The sequence below is a fragment of the Coniosporium apollinis genome (genome assembly GCF_000281105.1).
Source record: "Coniosporium apollinis CBS 100218 chromosome Unknown supercont1.16, whole genome shotgun sequence".
NCBI classification, from domain to species: domain Eukaryota; kingdom Fungi; phylum Ascomycota; class Dothideomycetes; genus Coniosporium; species Coniosporium apollinis.
The window spans coordinates 437,477-455,650 of NW_006913278.1; the positions used below are offsets into that span (position 1 = coordinate 437,477).

Consider the following 18,174-nt stretch of genomic DNA (forward strand, 5'->3'; position numbering starts at 1 on the left):
TGTATCAGCTTCTCACCACATCACCGAGACCACTCTATCACCAGAAGAGCAGTCCACTCATGGCCGACCATACCGCGATGCCCGCGACGTCAGAGAAGGCCCAGGTGCCGCCAGACGTCGTGTCTGCCGGATCCTACGACTCACGTACACACTCCGGCGAGGAGGCAGGCTCATTCGAGCGGCCGAAGACATGGATGTATAGATCTATCAAAGTCGGCCCCTTCAAGCTTCCCTACTATGCCTCGCCGCCATTCCAGTTGCTTATCGTGTCGCTCGTCTGCTTCCTCTGCCCGGGCATGTTCAATGCCTTGGGCGGTATGGGCGGCGGCGGTCAGGTGGATCCTCGAGCCGCAAACGATGCCAACACCGCAGTCTACGCCACTTTCGCTGTTGTCGGTTTCTTCGCCGGCACCATTACGAACACGCTAGGGATCAAGTTTGCACTGTCGTTTGGCGGCATTGGCTACTCGGTCTACGTTGCTGCATTTCTGTGCTACAACCACACTCAAAACTATGGATTCACGGTCTTTGCTGGCGCGCTACTCGGTGTGTGCGCCGGTCTGCTATGGACCGCTCAGGGAGCCATCATGATGTCGTATCCCTCGGAAGACTCGAAGGGACGCTACATTTCCTGGTTCTGGATGATCTTCAACCTCGGAGCCGTCATCGGTAGTCTGGTAAGATTTGCCCTCTCGAGCAGTATAGTCTCCCAACTAACACTGCGATGCAGATCCCACTCGGACAGAACATCAACACAACCACCAACAGTGCTGTCAACGACGGAACTTACATTGGCTTCCTTGTCCTCACGTTTCTTGGTGCGGTCTTGGCGTGGTGCCTTGTTGACGCGAAGAACGTCGTGCGCAAAGATGGATCGAAGATCATCCTTATGAAGAACCCCACGTGGCAGACCGAGATAAAAGGCCTTGGAGAGACGTTCATTACCGACCCCTATATTCTCTTTCTGTTCCCGATGTTCTTCGCCTCCAACTGGTTCTACACGTATCAGTTCAACGGCGTCAACTTGGCTTTCTTCAACACCCGTACCAGAGCTTTGAACAACACACTCTACTACATTATGCAGATTGTCGGTGCCTTTGTCTTTGGCTACGCCTTGGATCAAGCGAAAGTCCGCCGATCAACCCGCGCCAAGGGCGCGTGGGCGGCGTTGTTCGTTCTTACGATGATTGTGTGGGGCGGAGGCTACGCTTTCCAGACAGGCTACACCCGTGGACTGGTCAACGCCGGTAGCGCTACAAAGAATGATCCGAGTGACGATTACGTCAAGAAGGATTGGACCGATTCGGGATACATTGGCCCAATGTTCTTGTACATGTTCTACGGATTCTACGACGCCGCCTGGCAGACAACCGTTTACTGGTGAGTGAAACCAAAACCCGCGTTCAAACAAGGATAGGCTGACAACCACTTCAGGTTCATGGGCTCATTAACGAACAACGGCCGTAAACTCGCCAACTTCGCCGGCTTCTACAAGGGCATTCAATCTGCGGGTGCCGCCATCATCTGGGCCGTCGATAACAAAGGCGTTCCTTTCATGAACATATTCGCCTCCTGCTGGGCCCTGCTCGCTGGCAGTTTGATCATTGCGCTGCCGGTCATCCTCATGAAGGTCCAGGATACGGTACCGATTGAGGAAGACCTAAAGTTCTCCGACGAGACTATTGCGGACGTTGCTCCTCAACAGACGCTGAACCAGAAATCGTGATGCTGGCAAATATCTTTAAGCTATTTACGTGCCTATTTGCTTTTCACGTGTAGCTGGGTTGCAGCCCGGCAAGTGGGAAATACCATTTTTCGGGTTCTTGGATATTGAATTTCTGGTTAGCTGTGGTATTTTCTGGGGAGTTCTGGATGTTGCTTGTCACACAGCTCTTCAGGCATGGTCATGAGCTCATGGGCTGTGTGTCCCCTATTCAACTAGCTTTCTTGCAGAAATTTAGCTGTCAGTGTCGGATTCATGTTTCTAGTGGGCAATTGCCAATCTGTTGCCTCGAGTCGGTTACCTACCTCCCGCTTGACGCAACTGATCAAAAGTTCCTTATACCCGAGTGATTCTTGATGATACACTCATGGCACAGCAACCGGTTGCGCGGAATTGATAAGCGTTCCCTACTTCTGCCTCACTGACTAGTAGTAGCTTTGGATGGACCAGCTCCGCGGCCACTGATATTCCTCGCGGAAGTGACCCCGTAGTTCATCGAAAACGTTGCACATGCAGGAAGTAGCAAGTGCATGAAACGGAGTCTAGTGAGCGACGGTAACAATCTGTTACATCACCTTACGCGCCTGCTGCTGCTATTGCACATCCCAGTTGCAACTCGTCGTCTTCCTTCGCCTTGTGGAGCTAATCTAACTTCCTCGCTTCGAAACGTAGCTCGTTGGGGGATTCCCTGCTCTTGGCGTCCAAACCACCGTTGCAATCACGAGGACCCGGGCTGTTGGAAAGCTTACCATGCAGAATAGACGCCGGAGAACGAGTGCGTGCTGGGAAGGTAGACATGACTCTACGTTACCTCACCGTGCCAAAGTCCCGCTGGGCGAGATCCAATGCTGTATCCAGTGCCAAAACTCCGGCTAGAAGCTTTTAGTGCCCCTCAATGAACCCAGTCGAAGCTGGTATCAAGCTTCTCACTGCGGCCGTTGTTACACTGCAACAGATATGCATCGTTCGGGACAGACCGCAGGATTCTATAGGTCTCAAAGAGCACTCGATCTCGTCGGTTAAGCGTTCGGCACGAGCGCTCTCGCACCCGCTTGACGGCCCCTTGTGGGTAACTCTGTACCAAATTGCAGTTATGTGATCGATCCTGTGCCTGGCCCGACGGCGCCAAGTGCGGATACATAACGGATAACCCATGATGTTGATGGCTTTACCGTCTGGACTCCACGTGCTGGGCCCCCAGAAAGTGGCGTCGGCTGGGCTTCTGCTACATCACGGGCAATCTACCCGTTGCATCTCTCAAGCAACTAGGCGGCTCTTGTGGGTCGTCTTTACTCCGAGTATTACTCTGCACGTACTTGATGCCGGAAAGGAGGCGGGTCCAGCGCTCCGCTTAACGCCTCGGCCTCTGTAAGCGGCATAGTGGTGTCGCGCTTTGAGGTTACTTCGACTACAACAGCTCCATCACCCCCCAACCAGAAGACCATCACTCACCGAGGGCACCCACCCCCTGGCGCCCACAGATGCCCCAAAAGACCATCGAAACCCGGCGGTCCCGTTGGCCGTGCAGCAACCCTTGCTTGGCTGCGCTCGTCTGTCGTGAGATTCCAAGACCTTGGAAAGCAGCCCTGTAATGGTGCTCTCGTCTCCCGAGATCCTTTCCAGATATCTTACCCCATCGTACCGATCCCCTGTCGCGGATGAAACCTCTGTCCAGGTGTCGTGCGTTTAACGGCTCTACGTTTACGAGCAGGGCCTGCGAGCCGTACGACATCATGCAGAGGGACCAATTGCGGCATCCGTTGAATCTCTTAGACTTCTTCTGCATTGCGGAGCTCGAGGTTTCAATGTGCAGCCCTTACAGGACCTAGAAAACTACTAGAACCCTCCATCACCCCGCTACACGGCTGTTACAGAAGGCTTTTTGTGTAGCTGATGTTGTTTTGCTGATCCCGCAAGGCCCTATCAAGCGTCGAGCACTACGTTGATCAACGGCATCACCTGCTCACTGCTATAGCAGCACTCAAATCTACCCCACCGACAAACTTCACTCTGTGATGCTTGACGCCTGGCAAAGCCTCGCATCGGCCCTCGAGTCGATCACCATGCTACCTTCCTTCGTCCAAGCCGTTTTCCATCCATCAGTTCCCAAGTCACCAAAACAGTATATCCACGATGTAGCAGTAGTCCGGACGATCGAGCTCAGAAAGATGGACGACTTTCTCCGGGAAGTCAAGCGGCTGTTCGAGGCTCCGCTTCAGATCACAAACCTCCTGGCGATGTCCGGAAAGCTACAAGAGCAGTTCCGGCAAAAATTACAGGACAGCAACATATGTATGTTGCCATCGTACAACCATACGCTACCGACTGGAAACGAGCGCGGCACATACCTGGCCTTGGATGTGGGCGGTTCTACGTTTCGAGTCGCGCTGGTGGAGCTTTGCGGCAAGCACAAGGAGTGGGACAAGAGCATGCGTATGGTCAAGATTGAGAGCTACCGGATAGACAACACTGTCAGGGCATTAAAGGGGCATGCGTTCTTTGACTGGATGGCGGAAAGAATAGCAGAAGTGCTCGAAGACGCTGAGATCCGCAAGCTGAGAGGGTCCACGGTTTTGCCAATGGGGATGGCGTGGTCCTTTCCTGTTGAGTATGTGCAGAACACGTGTCTACGAGTGGGGCTATACGTACTGACAACCCAACAGAGAAACATCAATACGCAGTGGCAGACTATTGGATATGGGAAAGGGCTTTAATGCCACGATGGGAGTGCTTGGCGACGATCTAGGAGAGTTAGTGATGCGAGCATGTAGAGCAAAAGTAAGAATGTACTTCCTAAACCGCGAGAACTCAATTGCTGATGTCGGGGTATAGAACCTGAATGTCCACCTAGACGCGATTATCAACGATTCTTCAGCAACTCTACTATGTCGTGCCTACCGGGTCCAATCAACACGCATGGCGCTGATTCTTGGCACCGGCACGAACGCAGCTATCCACCTCCCAGTCTCCGCGCTGGCACGAACCAAGTTTGGCAGCAGACCGCAGGCATGGCACGACAAAGCACAACACGTGCTTGTAAATACCGAGATGAGCATGTTTGGAAAAGACATATTTCCCACCACTCGGTGGGATGACTACCTCAACCGTACCCATCCTCGTCCGGATTTCCAGCCATTCGAGCATCTTATCAGCGGACGGTACTTGGGCGAGATTGTCCGTTTGATCATGCTCGAAGCCATAGATACCGCTGGCCTTTTTGGCGGCGAGATTCCCAGTAGACTCACGGAGCCATATTCATTTGACACTGGCATCATGGCAGCCATAGAAGCGTAAGCCAACTCACAAGAACGGATGTGACAAAGACGCTAACTAAGAGCTTGTAGTGACGACACCACAACCCTCGCCAAAGCCACATCCGCTCTCACGACCGCTCACCCCCTCCGCATTGCCCCCTCAAAACGCGACATGGTCTTCCTGCGTCAAGTCTCCCAGCTCGTCTCCCGCCGGGCCGCCGCCTACCTAGCCACCGGCATCCATGCGCTCTGGTCGCTACGCCTCGGTTCGGAAAACCTCTCCCCGTCCGCCGCCGGTCACGTGACCATTGGCTGTAACGGATCCGTCCTCGAGAAGTACCCCGGCTTCCGGCAAACGTGTCAGAACTTCTCCGATGAGCTCACTAGAGCAAGCGGCGCGCCTGAAGATGCCATCTCGTTGGAGATTGCGTGCGAGAGCTCCATCCTCGGTGCGGCTGTCGCGGCTTGTTGTCGTGAGCAGGATCGGTGACCGATGACTTTTAGAGAGCTGCTGGGTGAGGTGGCGGTAGAGCCATGGAGCTCCCGTCATGGTTCCGGCGTTCGCGAAGCGTGATCGAGCGTCGCTACTCCGCCCTCACTCTATTGTCTACCATGCCGCTCACGAAGCATGTCAATTGCATTGTTGGGAAATTGTTCAGGCGTTGGAGTAAGGGCAGCTTGGTAATTGGTCAGCTGCAGCAAGTGCTGCTGTACGAGAGTGATCTTACGGCTCGTGCGGTCTCTCACCAGCACGCGCCGTAGGCACAGATGCTTTCCAAGGCTGCGTGACCGTTCTTCGATTGATTGAGCGCGGAACAGCGTATTCGGCATTGCATGTTATACCCCCTCTACTTCGTAGATTTGCAACGGGGTTCGCTTAGAATGCACTTGGGTGCTCATGTGCATGTGTTTCACTATAGCAGGATGCATCGGTTAATGGTGTTTGAGGTTGCATCGCGGCGGTGCATTAGCTGAGGTTGTATGGACGTCGGGAAGATGGTCAAGCCACAGCTGTAGAAAGCTAGGGAGGGTGCATAGCAGGTGCGCGTAACCTTAATTGATGCGGGTAGCCGCGGCTACGTGCATTTTTGTCCGTTAGATCGTGCACATGTCTCTGGGAGGCACGTCTTCCTGCTTCTAGAAATGTATCAGAACAGACGACCCACATTCCTCTTAGCCTGTTGATCTTCCGTGGAGACCAGGGAGCAGTTGTCTCGGCTGCACGGCCTTGGGAGTGAAAGCAGGGAGGTGTCATCGAAAGCGTGGTGGTGGAGCTGAAAGATATCAATGCAGTACTGTAAGCCTCCAAGAGGGTTGCATCGAAAGAATACAACGTAGAAAGCATCTTGATCCATTACTATGGTGTTCCAAGAGACTGGCACATTAATTGAGCGCTCGAGTATACCAAGGAACGCCAGTAGAACCAAACCGAACCCTGGGTATCCTTCCACGTGAAAACATTACAGGATGATGAAGCCATAAATGAGAGATTCATCGGTCATGGAAAGGGTGACAGGACAATGAAGTACAGCTGTGACCCGAGTCCATCTCCACCTCCACCCGTACCCCGCCGTTAGGTGGCCGTGATATACATGAAGACATTCAAGCCGCCGTAATAAGACCTAACCGCGTGTTACACCCTATGCAATTGCAGTGATCTAGGCAGTATGGATCAGAACCACTCGGAACCACTCGGAACCAGAGAACAATTCCAAGATCCGACAAAACTTCCGCAGGGTTTGCGTTGAGTGTAGCCATACAGACTGGCGCCGCATGGTTACCTGCCGAAGGGCTGACAGCAGATTAATCGCGCGGTAACGAATCACTTCTGCTATACATGTGGAGACTACCCAACTGAGTATTGGTCGCAGCAACTTAACAACGCTTGATTGATGACGCTGCAATGCACGGGACTGTCTTGCCAGTAATTGAACGTCGCCAAGACCTGGTACTAAGCAACGTGCCTCAGACGTCGGACACTGACCACGCTATGGCGGGATGTGTTGACCAGAAGCGGTATCAGGTGGCGATAGTAACATCTTACTAGCCATAGGTGTGAACGCAGAGTCTTCGGATCAAACTCTGCGGCGAAAACTCCTTGAGCCTGGCACACAGCTGCAGCTAGCGAACGGGCATTTTCGCTGGACTTGCGGATCGACTGCGATACGATCTACTGAGACGCGCGCAGATCTCAATCCTGATCCGCAGAAAAGTACCTCTTGCTCCTATTCTTGGCAGCCATCGCTTTCGGGTCCTGCGGAACGTTGGTGTGATGCACGACATGCGGCCTATAAACCGCGTCGACAGGCGGCATCCAGTCGTCCAGACCCAGCGGGAAATACTCATACAGGAGATCCGCGCTCTCGTCGGGGCTGCTGATAACATTGATAGAGAACGAAGGCGGGCGGTGTATTTGCGATAGCCGGGGCGCCTTCTTTGCACTTTCTATCGGGGAGCTCGGCTTCTTCGGTTCTTCTTCTATTAAGGAGAGCGTTATCGGCTGCGAGGGTCGCTGTGTTGGCTGTGGATAGCGTGTAAGGTCTGGACTGGACTGCGCATAAGCTGCCGCCGATTCGTGCATGGCGTAGGAGGTGGCGTCTGGCGGGATCGCTGTCATGGCGCCAACCTGACCGGTGGGGATGTTCCACTCGAAAAAGTTCGGGGATACTGAAGCTTCACTGAAGTCGAATTGGTGGGGCATCTGTGGTATTTCGACTTTGGTTTCTGAGCGCTGGTGCTGGTGCTGGTGCTGTTGCACAGTCTCTGCTGTCGAGTTCCGCGTAGGTTGGGCCGGTATCTGTGAGCCCTTCCGTGCAGTGCTGCCACCACCGCTGATTGGGAAGTCTCGCCGCGATTGGAAGTTTCGCGGACTTCGCCCACGCACAATGATGGGTCCCGATTGCACTTCGCAAATGGTAACTCTAGCTCCCGTCGCTAGAGTTGCAACTACCTTTAGTCGCACGACAAAATGCTGCTGCAATTCTTTTCTTCGGCCGTTGTTCGCGGTGGCTATTCTGAACTGCAGTCTTTTCCAAGCAATTGGAAAACTGACAAAGTCGGGATCTATATCCTGTCCGTTCGACAGATCCAAGGGGATCGGTGGCGGCTCTCTCTCCACTTTATCCTCTGCCACCGGGACGTTCGTGGCGGGCGTCTTCCAGGGAACGGATATTATCTTTACAGGATTGCCTTCGACCGACTCAGTCGCGGAGATTGTCAGCTCCTGGCCCAATATGGGTATTTGTTCTCCTTGCTCCGTCATGATGCACCGCAAAGCACGCGGTAAAGTAATTGTGCCAGTTGTCTGGAAGAGATTCCTTCGGTAGCAAGTCAATTCGGTAGGCGTCGCTGAGGCGTCCGCGGCCGAGGCCCACGGCGACTCAGCGAGAAAGAACATGCCATGTAACTGCGCCAAGAATGAGATTGTGGTACGTCGGTACGCATAGTCTAGTAGTGTATAGTTTAAGGTCGGTAGCGAGAAGCTGAGTAGCTTGTTGTCGCGCTCGATCGACGGGCTATCGGCACCATTCTGATCCTGGTTCGGATGGTCGTATGTACTCAGGGCGTCCGAAAATGGGTCCTCTTGTGTGCTCGTGAAGCGTCTCAGCTTTGGAGGATGGAAGGTCTGCGGCACGAATGGATCCTCGCTCCTGCGGAGCATTAGCATTGTCAAGAGTTGCTGAGTTGCGAACAAGGGTTTCGCACCCAATGAAGGTTTCGGCATCGTAGTTGGACTGCTGTTCGAGATTGTCCAAGGGTAGCAGCGGGACGGAGAGAGGATCGGTCGCTGTAACGTTGGAGAGTGACATCTGGGGTGCAAGGTAGGACATGGTGATGGTATCGAAGCCCTCCATCGCTGTCTAATCTTACGGCCAGCACGGGGGAGGTTGGAGGGAGGGAGAGTCTCGTCGTCTTCATGCGCTCGTAGTCGGCGGTCGTCTATCGACGTTCGCGCAGTCTCAGCTGGGGAGGATGGCTACGGGCGGAGTGGGGGGTTGGAGGAGGTGCAGGGTGTTGTTCGTGAAGTCTCGCGATTGTGCTGATGATCTACTGTACCGGGCATCCGCTCTTGGCCAGCCAATACTGGGTGCTCTGGAGGTTGCATACGGCTTGTGCGACAGCTACGGCGACCGTGTGCCAGAAGGGGCAGAGTGCAGCGGGCGGCCAACGTATGAATGTATTGAGCAGCCGCTAGGCGTCCTCTCGCATCAAAGGCAGCGCTCTGTCTACCAGCTGAAGCGGCTATCCGCGCGCTCGAGCACAGAATCGGATTGAGATTTATCCTCGAGTATCGCAAGATTGAACAGCTAGCACACACGTGGACGAAAGCCGGCTTCAGGAGTGCTGGGCGATCCCTTCTGGAAGCCTTCGACGGCTTCAGCGGGGAAGACCATGTTCAATCAGGCAAGCCGGCAGCCGCAAGCCACGCTCTGGAGGCCCTTGGCCAGTCCAAGGGTCCTTTACTCGAGTACACTAGAAGGATGAAGAAAACCCCAAGACGACATAGATATCAATATCCCGAAATCGTCTGAAAATACAGTATTGGTCCATTACATCGGCCCTCCAAGATGTGCCGTTCTGCGGCAGAAACGAAATTATAATCACGTGACAGTTATCTCAGACCACTCGGCAGTAAACTCGCAAAGACCTTCTGATCACGGGTATTCCAGTGTCCAGATCCCTGAGCGCCTCCATCCTAACCAAAGATAACCATTGGAGCGCCCATCGGTGCCGTTGCCTGTGTCAATCTACGAAGGTGGCACTCTGGTCCATGTCGCCGCATCGCAGCTGACCTCTTCGAAGCTGTGCAAGACATCGAAGCCCATTGCAGACAGGCCGTCGAATTTTCCGTCTCCGTCCATCTGCAAGACCTGTCAGTTGAGAGAGTTGCTGTGGAGCAAGTGACATGGCTTACGTGGTCGAGCACACATGCATTGCAGCCTTGCTTCTTGATCTGGCGCATGCCCAGGAGTATCAGGCCCTGGAGCAACGTCGAGTATTCGCCGACCGCAGGCGAGATCACCGGCGACGATATACCTCCCGTCAGCTCATTCGTGTCCTTCATGGCTGGCACAAACTCCGACAAGCGCGATTGCATGTTGTACAAGACGACGGTGCCGACCAGAGTGCCGTCTTCAGGCCGCTTGGCTTGGAGAATGCCGCATGCCTGGGGATCTATCAGTGCCAGTTTATAAACTTCAGCTAGACCTTGGCGGTTGCTCGTCTTGATGTGATCGAGCACTTCGGTAGCGTAATTCCAGCCGTAGACGAGCTCGAACACAAAGACAGGGCCGGCCTCCTTCAGACTCTCAGCCATGCCAGGTGGCGGCGTCCAAGACGATAAGTTGCGGGCTATCATACTGCATACGGGTCGCGAGAGGGCCGTATTCCAGCCCATATTCGCAAACCAAGACCGCAAACGTTTCCTTTCAGCGCCATGGCCCGTTGGGATGCCTAGGAAGATGCTCGGCAGCCTCGAGCCAAGTTGGAACCTCTTGATACCTTCCCGCTGCAGCAGGGTGCGGATCGCACGGTTGTGTAGCGAGTGGCCGATGGAGAGCTTTCTCCTTGTCGGATCCACGAAAAGTGCAGCTATGACTCCGGTCCCCGTGGCCTTGAAGAAGTAGGTGCAGCAGAAGCCGTACAGCACTTGTGTGCTACTATTGCGGACAACAAAGTGAGCTTCCAGGACCTCCGAATCACGCAGCAGGAACGAGTTCGAAGTCGCGCTGGACAGCTCCGACCGTTGAGCGGGTGGGTTGCCTCCTACGACTGTCTTGATGAGGTCGTCGAGAGCGTGTGCGTCGCGCTCCTCGTTGAACATCTCGACCAGCCAGTGTTGCTTAGACTGGTCGAGTTTCTGGCTCTGGCTAATAGTACCCGGCAAAGCGCCTGTTGGTGATAGTTCGCCATAGAGCACTCTGACTAACGAATTCAGCGCTGTCTCCGTGAAGTCGTAGGTGCATATATAAGTTCCAATCGACGGATCCATGGCGAAGTCGTACGGTGAGCTGACTGAAACGACAATGAGTGGCTTCTCTCTCTTCTCCCCTCCGGTTGTGTACTGCATGTTGCAGATCATTGAGACGTGCTTCGTGAAACCGTGCTGGTATAGGTTTCGATTAGCGTCCGCAGTCAGCACAATGATTGCACTGGCCCTATTGATGAGATTCTCGTGAACCGGACGGAGACCGTTGGCGGTATACGAAGTATGCAGTACCCGGCCACTCCTTTGTCGGGCCAGTGTTCTTCCCAACTCGCGGAAGACACGCTCACCACTCATCACTGAGGCACTTCGCTCCCAGACTGCAGGTTCAGGAGGTGATGCAGCCGCTACGGTTTCGGACAGCGCACGCGAGGCCGCTGAAGCCGCGAGAGGTTTGACGAGAGGCGTAAGGAGGAGCAGCTCCTCCTCGGCCTCGATGATATTGGACAACGGGAGCAAGCGGTTCTTGTCGCGCACCACTGTGATGGAGCTGTTATATGCCTTGGTGGATAGTGCTGTATGTGACGGCTGCAGTTGAGACAGTAAACTGATACCGGGGGGGTTCAATGCCTTCTCCCATGAGGTGCATTTCGACTTCATCGTTAGAACCCTCCGAAGAGACTCGCGTATACGGGACTTGGATATCATGGAATTCTCGATGCCCAGCTTCAAGCCCCTGATGGCTTCCTGCTGGTGAGTAAAGAGCCTACACAGCAGTACAATGTCGCAGCCGGCGTTGATCGCCATGACAGTACCGCCGCCAACTCCAATGTTGTGACTCAAAGCTTCCATCTCCAAGCATTCAGAGACGACAACCCCGTCAAATTTGAGGTCTGTCCGAAGTAAGCCGTCGATGACCTGGTCTGAGAGGCAAGCATGCATAACGTTGAGACCAGCGGAAGACATTGCACAACCGCCGACCATCATAGAGTCAAGCCCCTGGTTGATGGCATTTCGAAACGGCACCAGTGCGCTCAGACTGAGCTGCTCCAGCGACTCTGTGATGATTGGCACGTCAAGAGCGGAGCCCAGGAACTCAAGATTGCCGTAGGAAGGGAAATGCTTCCCCATCGTCACAACCCCGGCATCTTTATAGCCTCTCATGAAAGCTACACCATAAGCGGACACTTCTTGCGGGTTATCACCAGTCGTCCTGACGCCTAGAGGCTGGTTTCTTGCATTTGTGAGGACATCCAGGCAGGGGCCCATAATCCAGTTAATGCCACAAGCAGCAATCTCTTGCGCTGTAGCTTTGGCTACCTCAAAGGCCAAGTCGGTCGAGCCGGTGGCGGCAATGCCCATGGCACTAGGATACTGGCGGATGTAGATTTCATCAAAGAGGCTGTTGACGCCGCCATTCTCCTGGTCCACTCCAATGGCCAGAGGGACTGGATGTCCAGCATCGTGAGCGGTCTTCTGTAGCTCGTATACCAGCTGTGCGGTATCTTCCGCGGCTTTTATCTATCAGCATCTGATATTCTGCTACAGGCAGGCAGTTCCGTCTCACATTTGAGATTCTTCGCAGTGAGTAATATAGACCCGATATGGTTCTCTTGGATGAGCTGTCGTATTTGCGGGGTTACTGCTGTGCCATCAAAGCCCATCATAAACAGTTGCCCCTTTTGGGAGATCAGCTTCCACCTGCATACACATGAGGGAGCTGCGATGGAGGCATACCAGGGTCCTGAGAGCTACCGTTAGCCATCACATCACATCACCACGGTTTGATCATTTAGTTCGAGGGAGCAGCTCACCTGTCAAGATCCTCCCACACGGGATCCAGTTCCAACTTTTTGCCATCCATCTCTGGACTGGCTCACGCGTACTGTGCTTAGTCGATTACAGGGTCAACGAACCGCAAGTGGGTGATCAACGCGCTGCAGTAGGATCAGTTTCAACCGCGCTCCACACGGCGAATGCGACGCAACAGCATGTTGCAACGCTCGGTAGGCGCTCCGGGGCGGTTTTCTTTTGCAGTCCGCGGGTATGGTTACACCAGGCAGTCGTTCATCCCTTGCCGGCTTAGTCGTGGTTCCTGAGGTTGCAGCTAACAGTGTTACACGCCGGACATCCAGCCACTTCGGTGATTCAGGCGAGGGCGCAGGCCAAGAGCTTCGCCGAGAGGTGGTGATGTTTTCAGCCGCAGCAACATCACGTCCCCCCTACAATGTCTGGCACTGAACGTGTCTCTGGATTCCTTGACTGACACGACGAGGTGTGATTGCGGCAGGGCTCTGGCATGAATCTCGCTCACAATGCTGCCGCCTGGTTGTCTTTGAGATGACAATATGCTATGGAGTGTATATACACAAGGCGATGGTAATCTTTCCACCAACGTTCATTCATAATGTGGGAGCTTGCAATCGGATCTAAACAATCCGTATCTTGTTAAACGAGTCAGATTCTGGCCGCACTCATTGTTTGCTGTGTTCATCGCCCGCTGTTCCACAAATTGCTTCCGAGTCCCTCCCTCCCGTGAGAATGCCTGCGGCCACAGCAGATCTCCACAGTCCAGCTCGAACACCTAGTGGCATCATAAAGTTCACCAACTGCCGCTTGGCCAGAAACAAGAGGCTTACTGAAGAAGACCTGTGGCTAAGTTCTATCACGGGGAAAATCCTCAACTGCCAAGAAGCGTTCTACGAGCACCGAGCCAGCCCAGACCGCACAATCGACCTAGGTGGTCGGATAGTCTCCCCAGGCCTCATCGATGTACAGCTGAACGGCGGCTTCGGGTTCGACTTCTCGGTCGCCCCAGAAGAGATCACCACATATGCCAAGGGCGTTGCACGGTTGAATAGACAGCTTATCAAAACAGGGGTTACGGCCTACCTGCCAACGCTGACTAGCCAGAGGAGCGAGGTGTACCACAAAGTTAGTGGGATGTCTTAACTCAGATTCCCCAAATAGCTCATCCCTGATCTTTAACCACCAGGTCCTGCCTCATCTCGGTCCATCTGGCTCCCGCCGCAACCCCTCTGACGGGGCCGAGTCTCTTGGAGCCCACTGCGAAGGGCCCTTCCTCAACCCCGTCAAAAAGGGTATTCACGACGCCTCCATTTTCCTAGACGCGCCGTCCGGCTTCTCCTCCCTCTCAGCCTGCTACGGTGCCCCCAGCCTGCTCCGTCCAACATCCCCGATCAAATGCATCACGCTCGCCCCCGAGATCCCCGGCGTCCTCTCCTGTATTCCCGCGCTCGTTGATCTCGGCATCACCGTATCGCTCGGGCACACCGACGCAAGCTTCGAAGAAGCCTCCGCCGGCATCTCCGCCGGCGCATCCATGATAACGCACCTCTTCAACGCCATGCGGCCCCTGCACCACCGTGATCCCGGCATCTTCGGCCTGCTGGGCACGACGCCTAACTCTGCCACCGCCAGCACCACCGGCGGTGCAGGGCCATCAGCGAAACCTTTCTTCGGCTGCATAGCCGACGGCGTGCACCTACACCCCACGACCGTCGCTTTAGCCTGGTCTGCGCATCCGGACGGCTTCATCCTAGTCTCCGACGCGATGGCACTTGTAGGACTGCGGGATGGGACGTATGACTGGACGAACGGGGCTAAAATCAGGAAGGAGGGGTACGTGCTTACGCTCGAGGGGGAGGAGAAGATTGCTGGAAGCGCGGTGACGCTGGTGGAGTGCGTGAATAACTGTTTGAACTGGAGCGGCGCGAGCGTTGCGGAGGTGCTGGGCGCAGTGACGGCGACGCCGGCGAGAATGTTGGGTTTGGAGGGGAAGGGGTGTTTAGAGCCGGGGGCGGATGCGGATTTGGTTGTGTTGGAGGAAAGGGTAAATGACGGTGGTTGGAAGACGTTGGAAGTGGACCAAGTGTGGAAATTTGGGGTGAAGGTCTTTGATAAAGAGCAGGAGTAAGACTGGGAAGAGTCACGTACCGCACTGCATGATAGTTGCATGAGTCGCATGGGCTGTATAGGTTTCTGTCCTTTCTTGAGAATTCATGAACATAGACATGATGCATGTAATGCTTAGAAGTTCACTAATTCTGCTTAAGATCACTTGTGACCACGTGGTGAATGGTTCTGAGTTGTCCATGAGTTCGGGTAAGTGTCATAACTAAGGCAACGCCAGCGCTTTGATATTAGCAGATGTCGGCAATCCCTGTACCAGCTCGCTCATAACCTTGCCTGTTGCCAGAGACTGCGAGATTCCTGTAACTCAGTCAGTACGAACTATGTGGAGCTGCACCGGGGCAGGAGTGCTCACCCCATGCACCATGACCAGCTGCCACAAAGACGCCGCCCTCGCCTCCGCCTCGCGTAGAGAAGCCACCACCGAGCTTGTTGTCCGGTATTCTGGAGATGATAGGCCGGCCACTGTTGGTGACGGGCCGGAAGCAGAGACCTTCTCGCAAAACCTCAAGGTCTTCTTGGCCTGGGAGGCCCAGCATTCGATTCGCCACTTGCTTCAGCTGCTGCACGGCTTCGTCGCTAATCTTTGCATCGGTGCTGACTTCAGGCAGTGGTATTGCTGTGCTATTCAAGCCCGAGATGTAGATCTCGCCGCCTATTCTGCTGAAGAGCTCTGGCGAGAAGCCTAAATTGTCTGAAGCGAAGACCGCGTGGCAGCCCTTCTCCTCATGCTCCGCGCTCCACCGCGGCGACTTGAGCAGCAGCGAGTGGCCGGCTAGCTGTGTGACTGGTATTCGTGTCTTCGCGCTCGGGAAGAGCGTCGAGAAGACTCTTGGTGTCCAGCAGCCCGCTGTAAGGACCAAGCGAGTACATGGAACTAATCGATCGTGAGTTCTCGACACGTTCCCTAGGCCAGCCGAGTGTAGCTTACTGTCTGTCTCTGTGCCGTCGGCTGCCGCTATTCTCACGCTGGCCAGTTGATCTCTGATATCCTTGGATACCGATATAGCCTTAGCTGGGTGATGCAGTTGCACTCCCCGCTCGAGACACTGATCCAACAGGAATTGACTCAACCGTTTCGGATCGCTGCTCTTAAATCAGCTCGTCGTCCCTTTTTCCGCAAGCATAGAACGGCACTTACACCTGCGCAACAGTCTCATCCCGGCTGATAACCTCCAGACTCTCGCCTTTCTTCCGCGTCAACCACGCCGGACCCTCCCCTCCCTCAAACTGATGGATTCCGGCCGCTTCTGCACGGCTCGCACCATTACTCAACCAGTCTTCTCCGCTACCGCCTACAGTGTCGTTATCCTGGCTGAGTGATGTGCCCGTGCTCCGGCTGTATCCCCATTTCTCCTTGCCGTTATGCTTCTCCGCAAGCTCTTTGTGGAGGTTGAAGGATAGAAGGCCGAGCGAGGCCACGGACGGCGCAAACCCTTCAGGCTGATCAACTTAAGACTTGCCCAAAAGCCGGGGATAGCGTACAGTCGGCTGCCAAAAAGCCGCCAGCAAGGCCGGAAGCGCAATGGAAGAGCTCAGGGGAGGCTTCGACTAGGTGGATGCTTTGCGCCTGCGTGCGCGGGGACTCGGAGAGGTAGTATGCGGTCGAGCATCCGATGATGCCGGCGCCTGTGGATCATTAGTTCTGCTTCTACTCAAGATAGAGGTGGTGTTACCGAGAACAACGGTGTTGTTATTAGACATGTTGGTATGGGGTAGTCAACTGGAATCGGAAATTATTGTTTGAAAGATCGACCGCGGGGCACAACGGATGCCCCGCCATGATATATAGTGCGGCGTCCTGATCAACATGTTTCCAGCTGAAGGTGTTGTGAACAGCGTGTCTCACAATCATACGATATTCGGAGCGGTTCGAGCGGTCCGGAAGAGCGTCGTTGGCAAAGTGGTGGCATGACGTCTCGGGTGGATGCATGTCATCAATCGATCCTGCCGGAGGATCTTCCATTCTTGGGCTGCAGTGATCCGATCACGGCACCGAAACAACACGAGACAAAATGGCGAGTCAAGTAAAGAATCGGGTGATAATAGTCACTGGCGCGTCCAGAGGTATCCCAGTGTTTCCATGCGTCAGTAGGATACAGTTGACATTCTATCAGGTATCGGCCTCGCAGCTGCTCGATATCTACTACAACAAGGCCACAACCTCGTGGTCGTGGCTCGTAGCAAGGGACCTCTGGAGCAATTGCGTTCCCAATACCCTCAACAGGTGCAAGTGCTCGCCGGCGACCTAGCGGATCTCTCACTGGGACAGAGGGCCGCTGACCTAGCCACCTCGTCTTGGAACCGCATCGACAGCCTGATAGTCAATCACGGTGTGCTTGAGCCAGTGAAGAGAATTAGCGAGGTCAACGCCGAGGACTGGCGCTCAGCTTTTGATATCAATGTCTTTTCCGCTGTCGCACTTGTAAGCTGGTGCCATGGAAGGGATGCGCCGTATATTCTGATCGAGACGACAGGTCAAAGCAGCATTACCATCATTGCGGTCCGCAGAAGGCAGGATAATATTCACTTCGTCTGGCGCCTCTGTCGGCGCATATTCAACATGGGGAAGCTACGGCGCCTCCAAGGCTGTTCTCAACCATCTAGCGATGTCGCTTGCAGTCGAGGAACCGAACGTGACGTCGATCAGTATCCGGCCGGGAGTCGTCGACACTGAGATGCAGCGGGAGCTGCGTGAGATCCATCACACCAGCATGGACAAGAAAGATGCGGAGAAATTTGCATCCTTGAAGAAGAATGGCGGCCTGCTGAAGCCGGAGCAGCCGGGTCATGTCATGGCTAAGCTCGCAGTCGATGCACCCAAAGAGCTGAGCGGCCGATTTTTGAGGCAAGTTACGAGAATGTTGTGTATTTTATTCGGTCTACTGACGCTATCTACCCAGCTGGAACGACGACAGCCTCAAAGCATTCCAGGAGTGATAGCTGACCGTGTCGTGCCGCTCTGCAGCCCTTGAGCCGGTGATACCTTCCAGAATCTGCACAGAAGTGTAAGCCTATATAAGCGGAATATGTCCGATGAAATCTGATCGTCCCAGGGTGCTCAGGTGAAAGATGAAAAGGCTCGCATTGTGACAGCACAAGGCCAAAGGCCTTCAGTCTTAGCATGGAATGTGATTTTGTCGTCATAGCAAGCGAGGTTGATGCGAACAGGGGAAAAGAGGGCATATTACCGGTCGAGCTACCACCGCGCCACTAACGCTGGATACCCAAAGTGTAACTGAACTCAGGTCAGCCTCAGTCAAGACCAACGACGAGTAACAACGTAGACATAAAAGCGTATCAGGTAATCGAACCAATTTTGATCGTCATTAGGATCT

At 54.4% G+C, this 18,174-nt stretch overlaps 7 protein-coding genes across 7 annotated transcripts; 4 read left to right on the plus strand and 3 right to left on the minus strand.

Annotated features, from left to right (window-relative positions):
• Window positions 1–59: 59 nt before the first annotated feature.
• W97_03912 (uncharacterized protein) lies at window positions 60–1,726 on the plus strand (the record flags this gene model as incomplete). Its single annotated transcript, XM_007781806.1, has 3 exons — window positions 60–677; window positions 731–1,380; window positions 1,435–1,726. 3 exons carry the CDS (start codon window positions 60–62, stop codon window positions 1,724–1,726), a joined length of 1,560 nt encoding a protein of 519 aa, XP_007779996.1.
• Window positions 1,727–3,786: 2,060 nt separating this feature from the next.
• W97_03913 (uncharacterized protein) lies at window positions 3,787–5,467 on the plus strand (the record flags this gene model as incomplete). The annotated part of the gene is made up of 4 exons (XM_007781807.1): window positions 3,787–4,331; window positions 4,387–4,501; window positions 4,556–5,013; window positions 5,068–5,467. The coding sequence occupies 4 exons, from the start codon at window positions 3,787–3,789 to the stop codon at window positions 5,465–5,467; spliced, it is 1,518 nt and encodes a 505-aa protein (XP_007779997.1).
• Window positions 5,468–7,168: 1,701 nt separating this feature from the next.
• On the minus strand, window positions 7,169–8,807 carry W97_03914 (uncharacterized protein; the record flags this gene model as incomplete). The annotated part of the gene is made up of 2 exons (XM_007781808.1): window positions 7,169–8,627; window positions 8,683–8,807. The coding sequence occupies 2 exons, from the start codon at window positions 8,805–8,807 to the stop codon at window positions 7,169–7,171; spliced, it is 1,584 nt and encodes a 527-aa protein (XP_007779998.1).
• Window positions 8,808–9,725: 918 nt separating this feature from the next.
• Window positions 9,726–12,567, minus strand: W97_03915 (beta-N-acetylglucosaminidase; the record flags this gene model as incomplete). Its single annotated transcript, XM_007781809.1, has 3 exons — window positions 9,726–9,839; window positions 9,893–12,417; window positions 12,471–12,567. 3 exons carry the CDS (start codon window positions 12,565–12,567, stop codon window positions 9,726–9,728), a joined length of 2,736 nt encoding a protein of 911 aa, XP_007779999.1.
• Window positions 12,568–13,444: 877 nt separating this feature from the next.
• Window positions 13,445–14,840, plus strand: W97_03916 (N-acetylglucosamine-6-phosphate deacetylase; the record flags this gene model as incomplete). The annotated part of the gene is made up of 2 exons (XM_007781810.1): window positions 13,445–13,837; window positions 13,899–14,840. The coding sequence occupies 2 exons, from the start codon at window positions 13,445–13,447 to the stop codon at window positions 14,838–14,840; spliced, it is 1,335 nt and encodes a 444-aa protein (XP_007780000.1).
• Window positions 14,841–15,041: 201 nt separating this feature from the next.
• W97_03917 (uncharacterized protein) lies at window positions 15,042–16,540 on the minus strand (the record flags this gene model as incomplete). The annotated part of the gene is made up of 6 exons (XM_007781811.1): window positions 15,042–15,136; window positions 15,192–15,713; window positions 15,768–15,922; window positions 15,978–16,272; window positions 16,322–16,465; window positions 16,513–16,540. The coding sequence occupies 6 exons, from the start codon at window positions 16,538–16,540 to the stop codon at window positions 15,042–15,044; spliced, it is 1,239 nt and encodes a 412-aa protein (XP_007780001.1).
• Window positions 16,541–16,851: 311 nt separating this feature from the next.
• Window positions 16,852–17,811, plus strand: W97_03918 (uncharacterized protein; the record flags this gene model as incomplete). The annotated part of the gene is made up of 4 exons (XM_007781812.1): window positions 16,852–16,903; window positions 16,954–17,261; window positions 17,314–17,688; window positions 17,740–17,811. 4 exons carry the CDS (start codon window positions 16,852–16,854, stop codon window positions 17,809–17,811), a joined length of 807 nt encoding a protein of 268 aa, XP_007780002.1.
• Between the last annotated feature and the right edge of the window lie 363 nt (window positions 17,812–18,174).